The sequence below is a fragment of the Trachemys scripta genome, chromosome 9 (assembly GCF_013100865.1).
Source record: "Trachemys scripta elegans isolate TJP31775 chromosome 9, CAS_Tse_1.0, whole genome shotgun sequence".
In the NCBI taxonomy this organism is placed as follows: Eukaryota; Metazoa; Chordata; order Testudines; family Emydidae; genus Trachemys; species Trachemys scripta.
The window spans coordinates 61,765,630-61,787,421 of record NC_048306.1 but is presented as its reverse complement, the minus strand read 5'-3'; the positions used below and the strand labels follow the sequence as shown (position 1 = coordinate 61,787,421).

The window sequence follows — 21,792 nt, the reverse complement described above, 5'->3', positions numbered from 1 at the left end:
TTGCACAAAACATCCAACTGTGGAGCACGCATGTTTCCTCCTTTTGTGAATGACTTTTCGCCGCTAACCATCCATTCATTCCACTGTTCTTGAATGCGATCTTTAAATGGCTTGTTTAGGCACACATCCAGTGGCTGTACCAACGATGTCAATCCTGCAGGAATAACTGCCGCATCTGTGTTTAGTCTTGCAAGCATTTGCTTGGTGCTGGGAGTTAAATGAGCCCTGAACATATCCCACACCAGTAGACTACATTTTTGAATAAGTCCACCTGGTCGCCTGCTCCATACATTATCAAGCCATAGCTTTACCCCTTCTTCATCCATCCAGCCTTTTTCATTCACATGTACAAAACAACCAACAGGGAACTTGAATTTCGGCATTGTTTTTCTTTTAAAAATAATCATTGGTCTCAGTTTGGCGCCATCAGCTGTGCATCCTAGTACCACTGTAAAACTGGACTTCTCATGTCCTGTTTTAATTAAAATTGTTTTTTCACCTTTTTGATGGACAGTTTTATTTCCAACCATATCAAAATTCATTGGCGTTTCATCCATATTTCCAATACTACTTAACGCATAGCCATGTTTAGTGCGCTGTTGTATTACGTATCGATGGAAACTATTTACTTTGCTATCAAGATCTGCAGGTAATTTTGGGGCAATTTTCATCTTTTGCCTCAGTACCATATTATGCCTTCCCATGAATCTAGTACACCAGGATACAGTGGCCTTAAATCTGTTGCTGTGATCTGGGTTAGATTTGGCCCACTGAAGTGCAAACAAATGTATTTTATTTCGTGTCACTACATAACCGTTTTGGCGATGCTCATTCACCATGTCTGCTACATGTTTTTCGAGTTCTGGCCAATGTGGAGTGCCTCTTCTTAATGCACACTTACCCCTTGGCATACTCTTTAATGCTTTTTCATTTGCTTTCCAGTCCCGAACCATCTTTTCTGTTACTCCATATTGTCTTGCAGCAGCGCAGTTATTATGTTCCATGGCAAAGTTTACAACTTTAAGTTTGAAACTGGCTTCATATTTCTTTCTTCTTGCTGGTGGAGCCATGATGGGGTTTTGACTGTTGGATATTTGTATACTGTACTGTATGTACTGGTGCTATACTGTATGAACAGGTACAGATACTGGTGCTGTACTGTATGTGGTACCCAGTATACAACAACCAGCCAATCAAGGCAAGCGATGTACCTTACCGGCGATTGGCTGGTTGTTGTATACAAAGCCTGCTTGGATTGGTCAGCTCTCCCTGCCTGCCCAGCCCTCCCTGTCTCCAAGACTATCAGAGCGGTAGCGCAAACACGCCTCTTTCACCCGTCTGGCCCGCCCTTGTATCCTATTACCTCCTTCTCTGCCTCTCAGATCTCGCACATGCGCGCCTGCGCCGCTTCACTGCAGTCCTCAGGAGCGAGATCTGAGAGGCAGAGAAGGAGGTACGGTAATAGGATACAAGGGCGGGCCAGACGGGTGAAAGAGGCGTGTTTTTCTGGGCACAGCGCCGCTCTATCTCTTTTTTCCATACCCCGGGCGTCCCGGACGCCTGTAGCTTGCTCCGCCCTTCACTTACACCTTCCCGGTGAGGTGCCCCCTCACCTCGTCATCGGGCGGGGATGCGGCCGCGGCCGTTTTTGAGCTCCCCCCACCATATGCGGCGACCGCAGATTCTCCAGTCCGGCTCGGAAGTTTCAGCACCCGCCCTATAAGACGACACCCGGCGTATAAGACGACCCCCGACTTTTGAGAAGATTTTCCTGGGTTAAAAAGTAGTCTTATACGCCAGAAAATACAGTACTTTTGGCATGTTCTCCGACAGCATTAAAGATGAGTGGTTTTCTGTACATTGTAAAACTGTTGGGAATAATTAATCTGCAGATTGGAGCAATATCCAGTTGGAATATTTCTCTCTGTGGCCTGTAGATGTCACTCTCCACACACACTTTTGGATTTGCTGGAGGCTCTTTTGCTGCACCTGAGTTTCACTTGTTCCTCTTTTTCAACCCTTTCTATTGCTTCTTTTTGTTGTATTAAATGATTTAGTACTATTGGATTTGGGGGGGATAGTTACTTTTCTTTTTTGTACATTTAGAGCTAGATCCTTGTAGATCCGTGGCCTGGATTTAAAATAAGTAGTTCAAATGAAATATTACTTTAATTGAACATAGAAGAGTTGGTTCAATTCATGTTTCCACATTCCAAATAGAAATTTATTTTGCCTGCCCCACATTTCAGACTGCTTCAAAACAGAACAGTTTTAGCCAACAGACAGCTGCTGTAGATTGGAGGACTTTAACTCTGGCTGCTGAATATTAGGAAAATGTTGTTATTCAGTAATACTATTTGCCCATTTTCTGTGTGTGCAGTTGCCAAATTAGTCTGTTCTGAGTGAGACAGCTAAATGGGATGGGCTCCACCTGTCAACAGTAGCATTCAGCAGCATGCCACATCATTATACATAGCTTTCAGAAAATATCCTGTATGCAACAGTGAATCCAGCACTTACCAATGTAGCCTCAGAAATACCTTAGATCTGCTGCTGAAGGAGATAATCGTTGAATAGTTTACCTCTCTCCCTGCTGGGGTTGTGGCACTGGACAGCATTTGGAATGCACAAGGTGTATGAGGACAACTTTCCAGTGCCCCTGGCTTTGAATACTGTCTGGTTTTTACTTTAATGGAGTTATTGGAAAAGGCTTAACTTAAACAGTAGTTTGTAAAACTGAGTCATTTTTAGTCACTTGTATTTATCATGGCACCTGTTAAAGGAACTGAAGTGTAGAATGGTCGTTCCTGCCACTCATTGAAGGAGCAGGACATGATGTGATTGAATACATCCTCCCTATTAACTGTTTGTTTTAAGACTCCAGGTGTAACCAATGGCTTACAAAAGATGAGCACACTAGTTCCACCTCTATCAATAATACAGAGCTTTGCAAGCGTTCTACAGTACATGCTGTCCAACATGCACCTGTTAGCTGCTAAATAACTCTGAAGGGAGAAGGTTTAACAACTCAAGGCATTCAGAGGGAGCAACTTATGTGGCAAGTCGTCATGATGCTGGTTCCAGTCCAGTGATCTCTTACATTTGAGGAAGAACAAACGTTTCTCTGCTGTATCAGCCTGAGTAAGCAGATGGTGTATCTGTTTTTGATGCACTGCATTCAGCAGGCATAACACAAGTCCTGTGAATCACCAAATAGTGTCAAGGATTCAGAAGTGAGACCATTTTTAGGGACCTGCTGCCAGTGAGACCAGACTCTGTCCACCAGAGGACCTTTAGGCCAGATCTACATTACCACTTGGCGCTCATGTGTGTGAATAAGCCACCCTCCTGAGCAATGTAAGTTACACGGACCTAAGCCCCAGTGTGGACAGCATTATGTTGGCGGGAGAGCTACTCCCGCTGACATAGCTACTGCCTCTTGCGGACGTAGATTTTTTTTTTTTTTGTATATCAATAGGCTCTCTCCTGTCAGCATGAAGTGTTTTCACCAGATGCATAACAGTGGTGCACCTGTGCCGATTAGCGCTTCTAGTATATACTAGCCCAGGGATCGGCAACCTTTGGCACATGGTCCACCAGGGTAAGCACCCTGGCGGGCTGGGCTGGTTTGTTTACCTGCTGCGTCCGCAGGTTCAGCCGATCGCGGCTCCCACTGTCCGCGGTTTGCCGCTCCAGGGCAGTGGGGATGGCGGGAAGCAAAAGCCGTTCTTCCCCCTCCTCTCCTCTCCCTCCCATCCCCTCAAATTTCATTTTGGATTTCAAGTTCTAGCAAACCTGACAAAATTCCTTGAATTACCAAATCTAAATGACTTGTATATTCTACCTTCCTCCCCCAAAAATGAATGTTCTCAGCTAAGATACTGATCTGGCAGCTGGAGCTCCACAGATAAACCACAGCACCCTGGGAAGCCCTGTTCATTTCAGTAGTACTCTGTCCACGCACAGGAGCCCACCTATGTGGATTCAGTTGCAGGAGTAGGGGGGACAGCAGTTTTCACACGGATCATTTTTGGTAACTTTTTAAACACTACGATTGTAAAATATTGAAAAAGTGGCATGAGGGAAAGGAGATGTGACTTCAGGAGGCAGCTGCAGCGCGTATGTGGTAGTGGCGTTCTGAAGCTGCTGTGTTGTTCTGCCCTTGGCGTGCCGCTATCTGTATTGTATGCTGAAGGCCGTATGTCCCAGCTACCCTGCACAGACTTTCTGTTGGCAAGAGGTGGGTGTGCTCAGAGCTGTTTTCCATGAAAAATCCTATCCTTACTGAAACTCCAACTCCACCTCCACTCGACAAGCCAAGTGTAGTTACCTGATTTTTGCTCTCTCCTGGACAGGGCCGGCTCTGGCTTTTTTGCCGCCCCAGGGAGGAGGGCGGTGAGCCCCGGCAGGGCTCCGCTCTCCCCCCAGTGGCCAGAGCGCAGGGGGGAGGGCGGTGAGCCCCAGCCAGGGCTCGCCGCTCTCTCCCCGGCAGCCGGGGGGAGAGCGCCGGTGGGAGGGCGGCGAGCCCGGTCGTGGCCCCGCTCTCCCCGGGGGCCGGAGCGCCGCGCCGCCCCCCTCCAGGTGCCGCCCCAAGCACAAGCTTGGTGGGCTGGTGCCTGGAGCCGGCCCTGCTCCTGGAAGGGTATCTTCTTGGAATTGATTGTTAGAAATCAATAACCTTTAAAAGCAAGGAGACTACACAGACACTCTAATAAACCTCAGACATCAAACGCAGGTGGCAGCGTTGGAGAGTTTCTACATTATATAGTGACCACTGCATGGCTTTCTTTCTCTTTTTAACTATACATTTGAAAGGGGCTATGCTATCAAAGCCAGTAGGATGAACTCTTTTTTTAATTAGTATTTGAAATCCTATCGATCAATTTCTTCAGTATCGTTTGTAACAAAATTATAGTGCAGTGTAAACTGTATATTGTAACTGTAGTTGAGCATAAAGGCCTGATCCCAAAAACACTTATCTCCAAGCTCAGCTTTAAACATATGTTTTGTCCTATTAATGGGCCTACCTGTTTCTTCCTTATAAATATTCCTCCCCTTTGTATATTACTTGTTTTGGGATTATGTGAGATTATGTGAGAAGCATAAACTTTTAATAATTTGTTTGCAAAACAACAGTGTGGAGTTTTATAAAAAAAAATTAAGGAAAAGTTTTGCATAAGTTGTTAAAGAATCTGCTTTGTGGATTGTCAACTACTTACCAGAATTAAGGTGTCCACCCCTTCATTTATATCCATTGTTTTGTAGACTTATTCATTTCTATGGCAAAAGCGACACAAAATTGAGTAAATTTGAATACTCTAAGTGGTTTTGCAAATTTGACTTTCTCACAGAATTTACTGGTTGAAGTGATATATGGCTGCCTTTGTCACCTAATTTAAGGTTCATAAGACTGTGAACTTTATGATGTTGACTTTTACTCATTAAACTGACAACAGAATCTTTACAGGTAAGAATCTTTTTGAATGTATTTGACAGCATCAGGGGATCCAAATGCTCAGGAAGTTGTTGAACAATATCCTGTTTAATTTTATTTTGTTAATCTAATTGTTTTATGCTCCATTGTTCAAATCTACAAGTGTCTGGATAAAAATGTTTGGGTGTGCAAACAAAGCCAGCTAGTCAAGGTAGGGTGTATGCATGTCATTTACACAAACTATACTCCATTCACTTTTTGCCATGTAAATCTTAGTTTTTGGAAGAACAGCTTATCCACAAGTCTTTCGGTGTCTTGTACTGAGAGAGGGGGCTAAGAAATTGCATGCATTTTGCTGAGTGCAGGATTGGGCCCATAAAGAATACCTTGAGAAACAGGACAACTTTTCTTCTTTAAAACCTTTTATATCTCCCTCAATGGTGACTCTACAATTCCATGATCAGAGAAAGGAAGGGTGGAATCACTAGTGGTAGATTTTTTCTACTTTGGAAAAGGGAAGAAGTTTTTCCTTTGTGGGCCACTTGGTATATGATGTAAAGTCAGGTACGAAAAGGCCTGGGCAGCATTTAACAAGAGCAGATGGTGTACTTAGCTGCAAGCCTCCTTTGGTTTCATGAAAGACTTGATGACGAGGAGAGGGAAGAAAGGCCCTGTCCTGAACCTCTGCCACCTTGAGTGTGTTAGGTTCTGTAAAATTACTCACTCAATTTGCCAACTAGTGTTTTTCCTTTATCTGACAAATTTTCAGTTTTGGAGAAAAATATGCATTGATATAAATGGGATACGTTCCATTGATTTCAAAGAATACTTTAATGAGCTTTATGGAAGTTCCTTTGTGGGGGTTTTTTGTGTGTCTGCCATAAACTGTCTCTGAGGGATACATCACAGTAGAAACTCACAAAAGGAAACTGTGTTTTCTCATGCAAGAAAATAATTTCTTGAAAATGGTGTCATTTTGAGGCAGTGTGGTCCAGTGGACAGGATTCTAGACTGGGACTGGAGACCTGGATTCTGAACTCTGCTGTGCCATTAGCCAGTTGTGGGACCTTGGGCAAATCCTCTGTCTCAATTTCCCCACCTGTCAAATGGGAGTAGTGATACCTTCCTTTGTGAAGCATTTTGGGAAATAAGCATGAAGAGCTAGGTGGCATTAGGTGATATATTGCATCTATATAACCTAACAGATTCCAGAGTATTTTATCTGTACCAGGGGTTCTCAACCTTTTTTCTTTCTGAGCCTCTCCCAACATGCTATAAAAACTCCATGGCCCAGCTGTGCCACAATAACTGGTTTTCTGCATATAAAAGCCGGGGCTGGTATTAGGGGGTAGCAAGCAGGGCAATTATCTGGGGCTCCATGCCACAGGGCCCCCTACAAAGCTAAGTTGCTCAGGGCCCTGGTCTTCAGACTCATGCAGTGGGACTTCAGCTTTCTGCCCTGGGCCCAGCGAGTCTAACACTGGCCCTGCTTGGTGGAGCCCCTGAAACCTGCTCATGGCCCCCCATGAGGCACCGGACCCCTGGTTGAGAACCACTGATCTATACTACCCAAAACCCTCTTGCACACCATGGAAATGCAGCCACTGGGTTGGAATGGAGCAGCTATTTAACAGCGCACAGTGCCACTATCCAACAGTTTAGGGTAGAAAGCTAAGAATACAGCATCCCCTTTGTAACTGTAGATGGAATGTTGGTAAGTAGAATGTAATTACCCAAATAAAAATTTATCTGGGACACTGCAGTTAACACTTCTGCTCTTAAAAAAACAAAACCATCCCACACCAGCTATAGATCTTCAATATGCACAAGTAGTCAGGGCCTTGTTTTTTGCATTGTATTTGAGTGCTGCCTCCCACAGCAGAGTGAGTGTCCCTTAGCACCATTGTGCTTTCGTTCAGTACAGACACAGAAGGAAGTGACTCACTTTTCCCACTTCCTGCAACACCTTTGAAGCCCCTCATCCAATTATTCATCCACCCTCATTGGTCTTACTGTATGATATCTGCTTGAGTTACCCAAGAAAGTGGTATGAGTGCAGACTATCCCATCATAAGAATATTATTATTCTTTGAATGCCTGCTCATGTCCATTCCATGTTAGGTGTGTATGCTCGCCACATGCACTGGTGCTGGAAGTTTTTCCCTCAGTTGTATTCATAGGGGACCAGCTCTGGTGCCCTCTGGAGTGGCGTGTGTATGTGCTGGTATAAGGGGCGTGGCTGGCTCCCCCCACCCTCAGTTCTTTCTTACTATCAGTGACAGTGCTGGAACGTTTCCTTGCTTCGGCAAGCATTCTATACCCAATGTTTTTTTCCTATTGCTCATTATGTAAAACATTCTTAGATAAGTATCAGAGGGGTAGCCGTGTTAGTTTGGAGCTGTAAAAAGCAACAGAGAGTCCTGTGGCACCTTTAAGACTAACAGATGTATTGGAGCATAAGCTTTCGTGAAGTGGGCATTCACCCACGAAAGCTTATGGTCCAATACATCTGTCAGTCTTAAAGGTGCCACAGGACTCTGTTGTTCTTAGATAAGTAGTTCTTATTGTTCTCTTAATAGTCCTGCCAGTAGGGGCCGTAGAGGACCTCCCCATGCATCTAAGAGGGAAAGGGTTCTACTCTCGGTACTTCCTGATACCAAAGGGGGTTTGCGCCCCATATTGGACCTGTGAGGCCTCAACAAATATCTCAAAAAGTTGAAGTTCCGCATGGTCTCCCTGGCCTCCATTATCCCCTCCCTGGTCCTTGAGACTGGTACGCTGCCCTCGACCTGAAGGATGCATATTTTCATATCTCGATTTTCCACAGACACAGGAGGTTCCTGCGGTTCGCAGTGGGACAGGCTCACTGCCAGTTCACGGTGTTTCCATTTGGCCTGGCTACAGCACCAAGGGTGTTCATGAAATGCATGGTGGTGGTTGCAGCTTACCTAAGGCACCAGGATGTTCAAATCTACCCATACGTTGACGACTGGCTCATCAAGGGTCATTCGAGGGTGCAAGTCCATCACAGTGTCATGGGGATGCAAGACACTTGCCAAGCGCTGGGTCTGTTGATAAACAACAAAAATCCACATTGGTCCCAGTGCAGAGATTTAGAGTTCAGGGTCTTTTCTCTCAGAACCCAGGTTCAAGGCAATGTCAGATCTCATTGCCCAACTTACCAGTCACCCAATCACCATGGCCAGGATATGCCTCTGGCTGCTAGGACATATGGCAACATGTACTTACGTAGTTCGACATGCCCAACTATGTCTCAAACCCCTCCAGATGTGGCTAGTGTCAGTCTATACTCCACCCGGGCACCACCTGGACAAGGTCTTCACAATTCCACCACAAGTACTTACCACTGTGAAATGAATGGTGGTTCAACCCAGTAAATATGTCCAAAGGAATACCCTTTGCAACCCCAAAGCCCACAATGATGCTAGTGTCAGATGCGTCCGACCTGGGCTGGGGAGCCCACCTCAGAACACTTAAGACCCGGGGGTTGTGGTCCTGGGAAGAACTGGCACTGCACATCAATGTCAGGGAGCTCAGAACCAGCAAAGTGTTCCTTCCGCAGCTGTCCCGTCAGGTGGTATGGATGTTTGACAGCCTCCATGTTCTATGTCAACAGGCAAGGAGGAGTACGGTCCTCAGCCCTCTGTCAAGAAGCCCTCTGGCTGTGGGAATTCTGTATCCAGCACACCATACACATCGAGGCTCTACATCTCCCCAGAGTCTGAAACATGCTGGTGGATCGCCTCAGCAGGTCGTTCTTTTCTCATTACATGTGGTTCCTCCACTCAGAGGTTGTCAAAATGATCTTCCAGAGGTGGGGAACTCCCCAAGTGGACCTGTTTGCTACCACGCAGAACAGGAAGAGTCAATGGTTCTGCTCCCTTCAAGGGCTCAACAGTGGATTGCTTTCCAATGCTTTTCTTCTGTCTTGGACAGGCAACCTGATGTATGCCTTCCTGCCGATCCCACTCATCAGCAGGGCCCTCCTAAAGATCAAGAGGGACAAGGCCAGGGTCATCGCCCCAGCATGGCCTCATCAACATTGGTTTGGCATGCTCATGGAATTGGCAACAGCACCCGCATGAACACTTCCCAAACGTACAGACCTGCTCTCTCAAGATCCCAGGAGGTTGCTGCACCTGAACCTTGCCTCTCTCTACCTCACAGCATGGCTGCAGCGTGGCTGAATCTGGAGGAGCAGACCTGCTCTAGTTAAGTCCAGCGAGTTCTGTTGGAGAGTAGAAAGCCCTCGATTAGAGCGACTTACTGGTGAAGTGGAAGTGCTTCTCTTGCTCGGCTTTGGAGCAGAAGATCTCTCCGACCCAGTCTTCTCTGCAGTCCATTCTGGACTACCTGCTTCACTTGAAACATCAGGGTTTCACCTTCTCTTTGATCAAGGTGCACCTAGTGGCCATATTAGCCTTCCATTCCCACGTCCAGGGCAGATCAGCATTCTCCTATGAGATGATGATGAGGTTAGTGAAAGGCCTTGAGAGACTTTTTCTGCCAGTCTGGGACCCAGTGCCCCAATGGGACTTCAACCTAGTCCTCTCTAGGCTCACTGGCTCTCCCTTTGAGCCTTGAGCCTCTTTCACATCTGTCATAAAAGGTTACTTTCCTTGTGGCTATCATTTCAGTCAAGCGAGTCTCCAAGATTAAAGCCCTTATGTCGGAGCCCCCATACCTGGTGTTCTACAAGGATATGGTTCAGTTGCATCCCCATCCTGCTTTCCTGCCAAAGATGGTGTCATCTTTTCATGTTAACCAGGACATTTTCCTCCCAGTCTTCTGCCCGAAGCCTCATGTCCAACGAGGACAGGCATCTGCACACCCTAGATGTCAGGCAGGCTTTGGCTTTCTACTTAGAGCGTACTAAGCCCTTTCATAGATCAGCTCAACTCTTCATCACGGTGGCTGATAGGATGAAAGGCCTTCCAGTGTCTTCTCAAAGGCTTTCATCTTGGATCACCACCTACATGTTGGCATAGGTTGGCACAGGTTGAACCTCCGTTGATAGTAATAGCCCAGTCGACCAGAGCTCAGGCGTCACTGGCAGCCTTCCTGGCACAAGTCCCTATCCAGGACATCTGTACTAGCTTGAACATCGCCATGGAGTGCGGAGCGGTGCTAGCTTATTAAACAGGCAGTCAATTTAATGAGATGATGGATGGGGAGAGGATTTGTGGCTGGTGAGAAAACTGGTAGGTGGATTTCAGGAGCAAATCTTTGGATTTCAAGAAAGGGCACAATGAGCTGTGCATTGCCTCCATGAATCCAGTGCTCTGACAGTGCCTTTGTCACCCACCTTCTGACCATGTGAAGTGTCTGTTCTGGACCAGGCTTAAGCCTACTCAATGTGGAGTGTTGGGAACTTGGAAGGGACTACGTGGTGTGCATCTATAGCCTGCGTGGGAGTTTGTCTTCATGGACCAAAGACTGTCATTTTGTGGCTACAAATATTGAATAGCACTCACTGGCGCAAAGTAGGTAAGGACAAATCGACACCTGTAACCCTTTTGCTACAGGTCTGTGAGAATGTGGAATGAGGCATGTGGCTGCTATTTAAAAATTATCCCTGAGCTGCTGGAAGTCTTTAAGAGTGAGTGGGGCTTCCCTTACCAGTAGCAGAGCTAATGATGGAATTCACTTGCCCTTTTCGGTCTGCCCACCACAGGAAACATAATTTTGTCAGTTGTAATCCAGGATTAGCCACTGTCACACATTAGATCACAAATGGCCAATTTGGGGTAGTTTAGCAGAGTGCATGGTTTTCCAGAAACATTAGGAAAAGCTTTTAGTAGAGTATAATTCTCTGTTCTTTTGATGTGCCTCTATCTGATGCATGTTCAGGCATTTCCGATATGAAGTTCCCTGTAATGGATCTGTAAAAGTGATGATGCATTTGATAATACATCTTTGAATCTGTATAGTCTCTACGTGGTGCCCAGTAACCTTACTTTTTAAGGACACTTTTAAAGGGTGCCACGCTATCTGACAAGGTGTATGAAGTCACCCTGCTTTGGTGTGTCCTATTGGAATGTGCAGTATATACAGTCTGGAATGCCCCTGTGGATCTTTCATCTAGAAGAGCCATTCCATCAAACTAACCGCTCTGAGGTGGCTCCTAAAATTGTGATGAAGGTGAACTTATTTCCTCACCTTTTTGGGCAGTAGGGAGGAAAGAGGGGAGGTGTGGTGCCCCAGTGGCAGAGTGTTAAGGTGCTGCTTTTAATAAATAATAAACCTCTCTCTCATCACACACAGGAAAGGACACAGATTAAAGGTTTTGGAGTGTCTGAGAAATCAGAGTAGTATGAGGTGGATGATATCCTAGCAGAAGGAACTGGAGAGAGATGAGAGCACAAAGGGAAAGCAAATAGTATAAATGAGAAATTGCTTCCTTGCCTTGCTAAACTGGGATTCAAACTACCAACACTGATTACCCAATCCACTTCCCTGGCATAGCAACAAGAGCACACTAGTGTCAGAGGAAAGGCAGGGAAAGGACACTTTGTTTTTTAAATTAGAACTGGTCAAAAAATGCCTACTGCCTTACATCATAGGGAAACTGAAATGTGTTTTCCCCCTAAAACCTCAATAAAATTTGATCATAAATAAAACTGAAACTTAAAAATCAAAACAAAGAAAACTTTCTTTAAACAATATTTTTACCAGAAACTAAAAAATTAATTACAATTTGTTTTTGTTTTTTTTCAAACAAAAAGCCAGAAGACTTTGACCAAAATTTTTGGTTGTGGTTTAAAAAAAAAATAGATAAAAGTTTGACCCAGCTCTACTTGTAACCTAGTTGTGGATCCAGAGGAATGACCATGACTACTAACTCCTTTAGTTCTTACAGAAAGGCTTAGTCTTTGCATTTTCTCAGGCACAAAGGAAAAAAATATATATTTTCAGTCTAGATTAACTTTATTTTGTCATATCTAAATTAAAACTCATGATTGGGACCCTCCTTCAGGACTATGTCATGGTATCATCTGGGGGAGGGGACCCTAATTATTAGAATGAGACAGGTAATAGTAATGGAGGATTCGAATATTAGAAATATAGATAGTTGGGTTTGTGATGATGGTGAATTGCCTACTGGTAGCAAAGGTTGTGGACCTCGTGAGACAACTAGAAAGACTTACATGCAGTCCTGGGATGGAGCTGGTGGTCGTGGTACGTATAGGTAACCATGACTTAGTGAAAGGAAGGAGATCCTGGAAGCCAAATTTAGGCTGCTGGGTAAGATTAAAATCCGGGACCTCTATGGTAGCATTCTTGTGGCTACTTAGACAGGCAGAAGTGCAGGGTCTCAATGCATGGATGAGATGATGCTGTTGGGAAGAGGGATTTAGGTTTATTTAGGAACGAGGAAACCTTTTGGGAAAGGAGGAGCTTACACAGGAAGGATGGGCTTCACCTAAAACAAAATGGAACCAAATTGCTGGTGTGTAATATTACAAAGGTCATAGTTTAAGAACTCCTCTAAGAATTGGGGGAAAGCCAACAGATGTGGAAGAGCACATAATTTGGACAAGCACATCCTTCAGGGGAGGATTTGTTAAAGGGGATTCTCTATACCTTAGTAAAGAGGAGAGGACAAATGTTGATAAAGGACAGGTTGGAACTGAAGAGAAACAATTAAATGAAAAAGAGCCCCATTCAATTTTATCACATAATGGCAGACAACTAAATATTGACAAATTTTGTAAGTGCTTGTATACAAATGCTAGATGTCCAAATACTAAGCTGGGTGAACTTGAGTATTGAATGAAGAGGTTGATATAATAAGAAACTGGATGAAACAATGACAATCAATGTGACACAATAATACCAGGGTTCAAAATATATAGGAATGGCAGAGTAGGTTTGCTGGTGGGGGAATGGCACTATATGTGAAAGACAGCAAAGGGTAAAATATAGTAAAAAATCTTAAATGAATCAAACTGTACCATAGAGTTTCCGTGGATACATATTTCCTGCTTGAATACTAAGTATAACAGCAGAAATATACTACCGACCACCTGACTGGGACGGTGATGGTGATTATGAAATGTTCAGGGAGATTAAAGAGGCTACAAAAACAGAAAACCCAACAATAATGGGGGATTCTAGCTATCCCCACCCTGACTAGGTATGTTACCTCAGGATGGGATACAGCGATAAAAAAAATGTCTAGACACCATTAATAACTGCTTCTTGGAGTAGCTTGTCCTGGAACCCACATGGGGAGAGGCAATTCTTGCTTTAGTACCTCTTAAGCCTGCTAAACAATCAGTGGGGCCACTGGATGATCAAGGTATAAAAGGAGCACTCAAGGAAGATAAGGCCATTGCAGAGAAGCTAAATGAATTCTTTGCGTGTGTCTTAACTGCAGAGGATTTGAGGGAGATTCCTACACATGAGCCATTCCTTTGGTGACGAATCTGAGGAACTGTCCCATATTGAGGTGTCAGTGGAGGAGGTTTTAGAACAAATGGATAAACTGGACAGAAATAAGTCACCAGGACCAGATAGTATGCATCCAAGAGTTCTCAAGGAACTCAAATATGAAATTGCAGAACTACTAACTGTGGCATTTAACCTATTGCTTAAATCAGTCTTTGTTCAAGATGACTAGCAGATAGCTAATGTGACACCAATTTTTTAAAAAGGCTCCAAGGCGACCCTGGCAATTACAGGCTGGTAAACATAACTTCAGTACCAGGCAAATTAGTTGAAATGATAGTAAAGAACAGACTTATCAGACACATAGGTGAACTCAATATGTTGGGGAAGAGTCAACATGACTTTTGTAAAGGCAAGTCATGCCTCACCAGTCAGAATTATTTGAGGGGGGGTCAACAAGCAGGTGGGTGTGATCCAATGGATATAGTGTACTTGGACTTTTAAAAAGCCCTTGACCAGGAAAATCACTCCCTCTGAAGCATCTGGTATTGGCCACTGTTGGAAGACAGGATACTAGACTAGATGAACCATTGGTCTGACCCAATATGGCCATTCTTATGAAGGACAAATATGAAATCTTCATGAATCGTGAGTTCATATATTTTAATGCCGCAAGGGACCATTAGATGATCTGATCTAACCTTCTGTATATCACAGGCCATTACATTTCACCTGGTTACTCCAGTATTTAACCCAATAACCTCTCTGACAAAAGCATATTTTCCAGTCCTGATCTGAAGACCTCAGGAAATAGAAAATCCACCACTTGTGATAGTTTGTTCCAGTGGTTAACCATCACTTTTTTTTAAGTGTCTTATTTCTGCTTTGAATTTCTCTGGCTTCAGCTTCCAGCCATTAGTTCTTGTTCTGCCTTTCTCCACTAGATTGGAGCCCTTTAGTACCCGGTATTTTTTTTCCTGTGAAGATATTTATATTCAGTAATTGTCACCTCTCAATCTTTTTTTGATAAACTAAACAGCTGGAGCTCTTTAAGTCTCTCCCTATAAAGCATTTTCTTTAGTGCTTGAATAATTTCAGTGGCTCTTTCTGCACCCTCTCCAGTTTTTCCACATCCTCTTTAAAATGTGGACCCCAGACTGTATGCAATATTCCATGGTGAGTCTCACCAATGATGTATACAGAGGTACAGGCACACAGAGAGTCAATGAGTGTCTTTTTTTCTACTGTGTACAAGCCCTGCCCATGTAGCACACAGCTAGCCTATTAGGCTTACATTTAAAGGTAAATGGAATTCAGTGGGCCCAACTACTTGAGCAAGGACTATCTGTGTAAGGGTTCTGGGCTCAGGTACTCCATAGCAGACCATGTATAAAAAAGTATATAGAACCATAGTTCAGGTGCAGGAAAGCAAGGTCAGATTCTCAGAGGAAGGAAGGCCTTGTAATTAAGGTACTGGCCTGACACTCAGAAGGTCTTGGTTCAATACCTGGCTCTGCTGCATGTGTCCTATGTAACCTTGCGCAAAGTCTTAGTGCCTCAGGTCCCCATCTGGACAAAGGGAATAATTATTTTTCTGACACCGTTTGACTTGTCTGTTTAGATGGCATGGGACTATCTTTTGCGGGGTTGCACAGCGCCTAGCACGATGAGACCCCATCTTCATTGGTGCTTCTAGGCGTGACTGTAATACCAACAATCAGTAATAGGAAGGCTTCCTGAAAGAACTGAGTTTTGAGGGAGAATTTGAAGGAGAAAAGAGTTTTATTAGTGGCTGTACAAGACAAAGGAGGTATTTCAGATGTCAGGATTGAGTTCCAATAGTTCCTGTATTTTTTTTTTTTTTCATGGAAGGCACTCTGGCCAAAAATAAACCATGCATATAAAATCAATTATAATGGTTTATATTCCTTATCAGAACACTTTTCATATCTTTAAAAATCTTAGTCCTTGGTATTGTTGGACTAACTTTTGGGAAGCTTGAAATGAAATCGGTTTGTCTGGATTTGTTTTTTTCTCCTGGCTGTTTGTGTTCATCCTAGGGCTGCTTATGAGTACTGGCCTGCTGACTTTGATTTTTTTTTTTATTCCTTTGTTTTATTTTTAATTAAGAGAATTCAAGCATCTGTTTGGAGGGAAAAACTGGAGAATTACACACATTGGCTAATGTAAATGAGGAAAAGGTAGGTCAAATTTAGAATATAGCAACCTTGATTGTGAACCTTTAAGTGATGGCTAAGTTCTACATTCTGCCCAAGATACAGTTGCTCAAAAGTATTTGATGGTATTGCCACTATGTTTCTAAGAATGTTTGACTCATTGATCATCAGTGCTATCCTGCTCTAACAAGGATCAATTCTTCCCTGCAACAGGTGTGAGTAACTAACATACACTAAAAGGGGGAAGGGGGAGAGAGAGAGAGAATGACTCCATCCTTATCTAAGCCTTCAACTGCATATCAAACAAGAGCTCCTCTTTTTGTGGGCTGCTTCTCTTTCCTTTTACAATGGGGTGTGGTGTCAGATCAGAGAGCATGTTTATATTACTTTGGAGTGGAAAAGAATAAAGGCAGTTTCTGTGGGGGGACTTGAAAAGGGCTGCATTGATTTTTTTTTTTTTTCTTTTTTTTTTTTCTTTATCAGAGCTGCTGGAAACCTCCTTCCCTTCCCAACGCTCACCTCTTCCTGCCTTTGTCAGGGAAGTGTTAGATCTGACACCTTTCCAGTAAGGTACAGAAATGCAAATTTAGAAATCCAGCCACACATAATCAGAGGATGTAAACTTTCTGTGAACCTAATTTGTGGATTTAAAAAAATCCCCTACTTTAGCACATTTCTAAAATGCTTTTGACACTTTGGGGGGCTAATTATATTGCTTGGGCCCAGCTGATTTTTCTTAGAACTAATACACTGTTGAGAATTAAAAACAGAAAAGTAGATTTCCCTCCCTCCAGGAAGGGTACACCCACTTGGTTTCTGTTGCTGTTATATATACCCAGGCGTTCTGGTTTTATTAAAAGAGCGGACAGACGCCCTTAGTTAACATGCTTAAAACTAAAACCTCCTCCCCTTCCTGCTGTTTGTGCATTTTGTTTTGGACACAGTTTCTCCACTAACACAATCTAAGCAGCACACTGGGGACTTGCATGGCTACACAGCTAGTATGTCATGCCCTTGTTGCTGCTAAAAACAAATATGCAGCAACAATCACTAGTGTATTGAGTTATATATGACATGACATTTACAAAAAGCCATCAATCCACTGCTGTAACATTCTGGAGTGGGCTAAATAGGCACCAGGCAGTGCTTTCTCCCTTCAGCTGTAGCAAAATGCAGAACATGCAAAAGGTAGGGCATGTGGGTGTGAGAGAAATAGAGTGGGTATATATAGTTAAGGAATCACAGTATTTACCATCTAGCTTCCCTTCTCCAAGGCTTTTTGCCCTCAATCTACAGTGTCATTTACAAAATCCACTGCTGAACTGAAGCTGGCATTTTTGATGTTGACTGTTGGCCGTGTTTCCATTGTGGAAGTGTCAGGATTTTCACTTTGCTTTCACAGGGGCATCAGAAGAGCCCTAACCAAGAGTCTTTCATCTCATGGAAATGAAACCAAGCTGAGCTGCCCCTGCACTTCCCCTGCTGCCTGGGAATCTCTCCACAAGCTGTACACTTGGAGGAGCTTGACAACAACCATTGCCAGAACAGCTTGTTGGATGCATGTGACTGATGGTGAAAATGGTCTGAGGCAGCTGAACGCACAGGACTTCACCACAAGTGTCTCGTGATGGGTTGTGAGTTCAATCCTTGAGGGGGCCATTTAGGGATCTGGGCCAAAACTTGGGGATAGGTCCTGCTTTGAGCAGGGGGTTAGACTAGAGGACCTCCTGAGGTCCCTTCCACCCCTGATATTTTAGGATTCTATGACTTAAATCTAAGCTCTGGCAAGTACATGCAAGCTTAGCTCAATTATGTCTTATGCTTGGTTTAAGCTGTAGGGGGTGCTATGTACACCCCTTCACTACTTTTAGAGCAGTTAGGTTTCTGTCTTCCCTTTCCTACCCATGAGGAGAAAGATTAGGGCCAGGTCTCCCTTTTTCCCCTGCTGGATGGTGATTCCTGGCCTAGGGCTTTAAAATGCTGAACATTTTTGTTGGTGATGGAAACAGCCTGTGGTTTTACCTTGCCCTTGAGAGAATCTTATAAGTAAACTGTTTGCTAGAGGGTAAAAGTAAGGCCAAATGTTTTTAATGTTGCAGGATAATACACATTTATCTTTGAAAAGTATCACTATAGAGCATTAGTATCAGTATTGGTGAGGAGAGGCGGAGAATAAAATTTTCAAAATGAATGTATTATTGGAGGGCAATGGCTTTTTTTTTTGCGCAAATCTGGGATTGCATTCACTCTGTGAAATGACAGTTTCCAGGAGATGTCATTTTGTGCTTTGGGTGTTACTTTTAGTCGAACTGTCCATGCCACTGCTTCCATTTACACATCAAAACACAAACCTCCCTCCCTAAAGCAGAAAGGTCTTTACAGGCAGTGCTCTCACCTCGGAGGAGCATTGCCCTTCTTGCTAGTTCAAAGGCAGGCGAGAATTTTAGCACAACTGGGGAAAACAAACAACTCTGTACCAGCTGTGAATGAAAAACACCCACATCAGATAATTTAAAGAAAGTTACAAAGCAGAGGTCTACCAATAATTTAGGTATCTGATTTTATTGTTCCATAGGGTCATTAACAAAGGAAAGTTACATGTCTTAGTCCCCATGTACTTATTTTGCTTCCTCTCCTAGCTGGTTCTATGCTCAAATACCTCCATGCACTAAGGAAGCAACTTCACAATACTTTTCCTGTTACAATGACAGCTCTGTGAAAGGTAATATCACAGCATAAATAGCCTATATCTTCCAAAAATAGGAACATTGAGGTGTATCACCTTGTATACAGGAATGTTGATGCTCCAGCGGTCACTGGAAATATTTCCTTTTTGAAGAAAATTTTCAAATCTATTTCACAAACTCCTTTTCAACACCTGTCATTCCTCAGCAGAAAAAATGTACAGGTAAAGTTAAGCCACAAGTAAAGCATCTGCCTAGTACTTAAATTATAACTACAGCTTTACAAAAAGAGACTTACTTGGGGAAATCAAGTTAAGAGTAGTTTCTTTAGAATGGCATTCATGTAACCATGCCCAGGAATTTTAGTGTTCTAAAGTCAACCTACAACACAACTACATTGCTCCCTTCAATATCTTAAGCATCTTTCAGTATTAAACAAAAGAAACATTCAAATTCCAATACTTGAGCTAACAATGCTTAGTACAAGAATTAAGTGCTAAATTACCAGCATTGTGTCCAAAACAGTTACAAATTTGTTAATAGCAAACAATATGGAACTGGATTTTTAATGTTAAAGTGGTTAGAAGTGTATCACACTCCAAAATACATGCAATCATTTGTGAATTCAATATTTTTTATTAAAAAGATTAAAAATAAAACATTTGACACCCTAATATACATAACGTCACAATAAACTCAGATGTGCTAAAAGCAAAATGTGCAGAAAACACTCATTTCTAAAAGGCACCCTGCCACCAATATTTTAAATGTTTGTTTAATTCCAACTGATCTCTAGTTTACTCTTCCTTCACTGAAGGCAAGATTCTAGACCACTAAATAATAAAGATACTAACCACACCAATCCCTTTCAGGGATCTTTACTATCACTATAACACTTAAAATTGTGCATGCACATTTAAGTCTTATACCTCTCATTGAGTTAACCACCCAGATATAAAATGCACAAGGGCTTTTTCTTAATAGAAAAGGAGTGATATTTGGGCCATTTATAAGGGCCAAGAGAAAGACAAGGCTGTGAAATACTGCTGTGCATCCACCAAAGAGCTTTGCTACAAAAAATCCCCTTTCCTCCCTCCCCACCCTCACACCCCAAACTCTCCTAAACAAACCAAGAGTTACAAAACATCTCACACACAAATAGATGAAATGTTAACACATTTAACAATTAACCTGTCAGGGTCTGACAGTGTAAGAGTGCCATCTATGCAGTCCTGAAATACAGTAACGTTAGACACAAATGCACCATCTGAAAGCCCCACTGTCCATTCCAATGGCTGTAAGGAGAACACAGTGCTCACGTATTCTCCCATTATTAGGTAGATCTTTGTTGATTCCTGTGCAGTTTATTTACCAAGGTCTCCACATAGATTTGGAAAAGCTAGGTGAAGGCACATTGTGTGTCCTGGAACTGTCCAGTCCAGCTGGGGAGGCCGGGCTTTGCTCAGCCTCTGTCTCTTCCAGATCAGAGCAGGTCTCTTCACTGGAGGAAGGGGATAGAAGAGCTGAAGTAGGGCTGGCTAAGCTCAGAGCAGCAGGGGATACCCCCGCTGGTTGGGAGAGCCCCTCACTGCCAGGCCACGAGGTGATGGAGGGTTCTGACAAAACATCCGCGATCAAGTCCTGGAAACTGCCTTCGTTGAGAGGCATGGACTCCAGCAGGTGGTTCAGCAGCTCGGCAGCAACAGTGGAATCAATCCCCGGGCAGTTGGAGACGAAGGTATGGACTTCGTGCATGCACTGAATGTACCCAGCTGCAAACCGCTCGCTGGCCTCCCGGTGCAGCTTGTCACTTTCTGCAACAGCAGCACCCATAAGGAAACACACACAGCTGGAGTCAAAGGGGGGAGCCCCTTCCCTCCCCCCAACATCCCAAAGCGGTCTGGGCCCACCCACCCCCATTCTCTGGCTATGCCAACCTCTCCCCCTTCACAGCACGGCTGGCACGTCACTTCTCGGGATACTGCCGCCCCATCGTTAGAGGGCTGCTACTTCCCCTCTCCCCCCAGCATCTCCCGTGCCCGAGGGGGACTCACCGAGGGACCGGCTCTGCAGCACGCCCTGCACCCGCTTCACGGTCAGCTCCAGCACCTCGGCGTTCTCCATCTTCGCCTGAAACTGCCCGCGAGCCGCGGCGAGAGAGGACAGCGATCAGCCCCGCGCCAGGGCCCCCCAGCGCCAGGGCGGCGCCCCCACCCCAGCTCCCATGCCCCTGCCGCAGCCTTACCTCCGTGTCGGCCAGGATGAGCCGCAGTTCCTGCAGGCTCTCGTTAATCCGCGCTCGCCGCTTCTTCTCCACCAGCGGCTTCCTGGCCTGGGGAAGGAGAAGAGGAAACACACATTGCACCGACCGCTGCATGCCCCGTGCAGGCCAGGCCGCGGCTCCATTACACCGACCGCCGGGGGCGGGAAAGGGGATCCTGCAACCCCTGCCCCCCCTCCTTCCGGGGATCCTGCCTGGGGCCCCTCCGCGCCCGGCTCACCTTCCTGTCCCCCCCTCTCGCGTCACAGAAATCCTCCTCCTCCCGGCTGGGCCGGCTCTTGCTGGGCCGAGAGGACGGGGCCATGGCAGAGCGCGGCGCAGACACCACGGGCTGGGGGAGGGGCGCAGGAGGCGGTGGAGGCAGCAACTGGCAAGCGGAGCACAGGGGCGGCCTTCTGCACCAGCCGGCTCGCGAGCGTCCCCACTGCCCTCTCCCCCGCCCCCTCCGGCGCCACCACTCCCCGGCCTTACTTATAGCCTCTGATTTGCATGTCAATGAGCCCATTGGTCACGCCGAGCCAGGAGAAGCTGCAGCGTTGGGCGAACTGACCAATGAGAGACGGGCGCTTTGTCTATCTAGGGGCGCTCTAAGCCTCCACCAGTGCAGCGGGAGGGGGGTGAGAGGGCTGGGGTAGGGCACGATGCTCCAGGCTGGATGGTGTTGGTTGGGGTCCTTCCCTGCCTGTTTTTTTTTTTTGTCTCGTGTGTACTGGGACTCACTCAGCCGTGTTTGTCTTGGTGTATTGGGAACACACAGAATCCAGCTGTACCCAGGATGGGGTTCAATCTCAACTCTAGCGGAGT

General features: G+C 44.9%; 1 protein-coding gene across 1 annotated transcript; it reads right to left on the bottom strand.

Annotated features, from left to right (window-relative positions):
* Positions 1-18,566: 18,566 nt before the first annotated feature.
* Positions 18,567-21,447, bottom strand: LOC117883252 (transcription cofactor HES-6-like). The gene is made up of 4 exons (XM_034782377.1): positions 21,209-21,447; positions 20,953-21,039; positions 20,762-20,843; positions 18,567-20,521 (listed from the first exon to the last, which is right to left on the bottom strand). The coding sequence occupies exons 1-4, from the start codon at positions 21,290-21,292 to the stop codon at positions 20,076-20,078; spliced, it is 699 nt and encodes a 232-aa protein (XP_034638268.1). The 5' UTR covers positions 21,293-21,447; the 3' UTR covers positions 18,567-20,075.
* Positions 21,448-21,792: the final 345 nt, after the last annotated feature.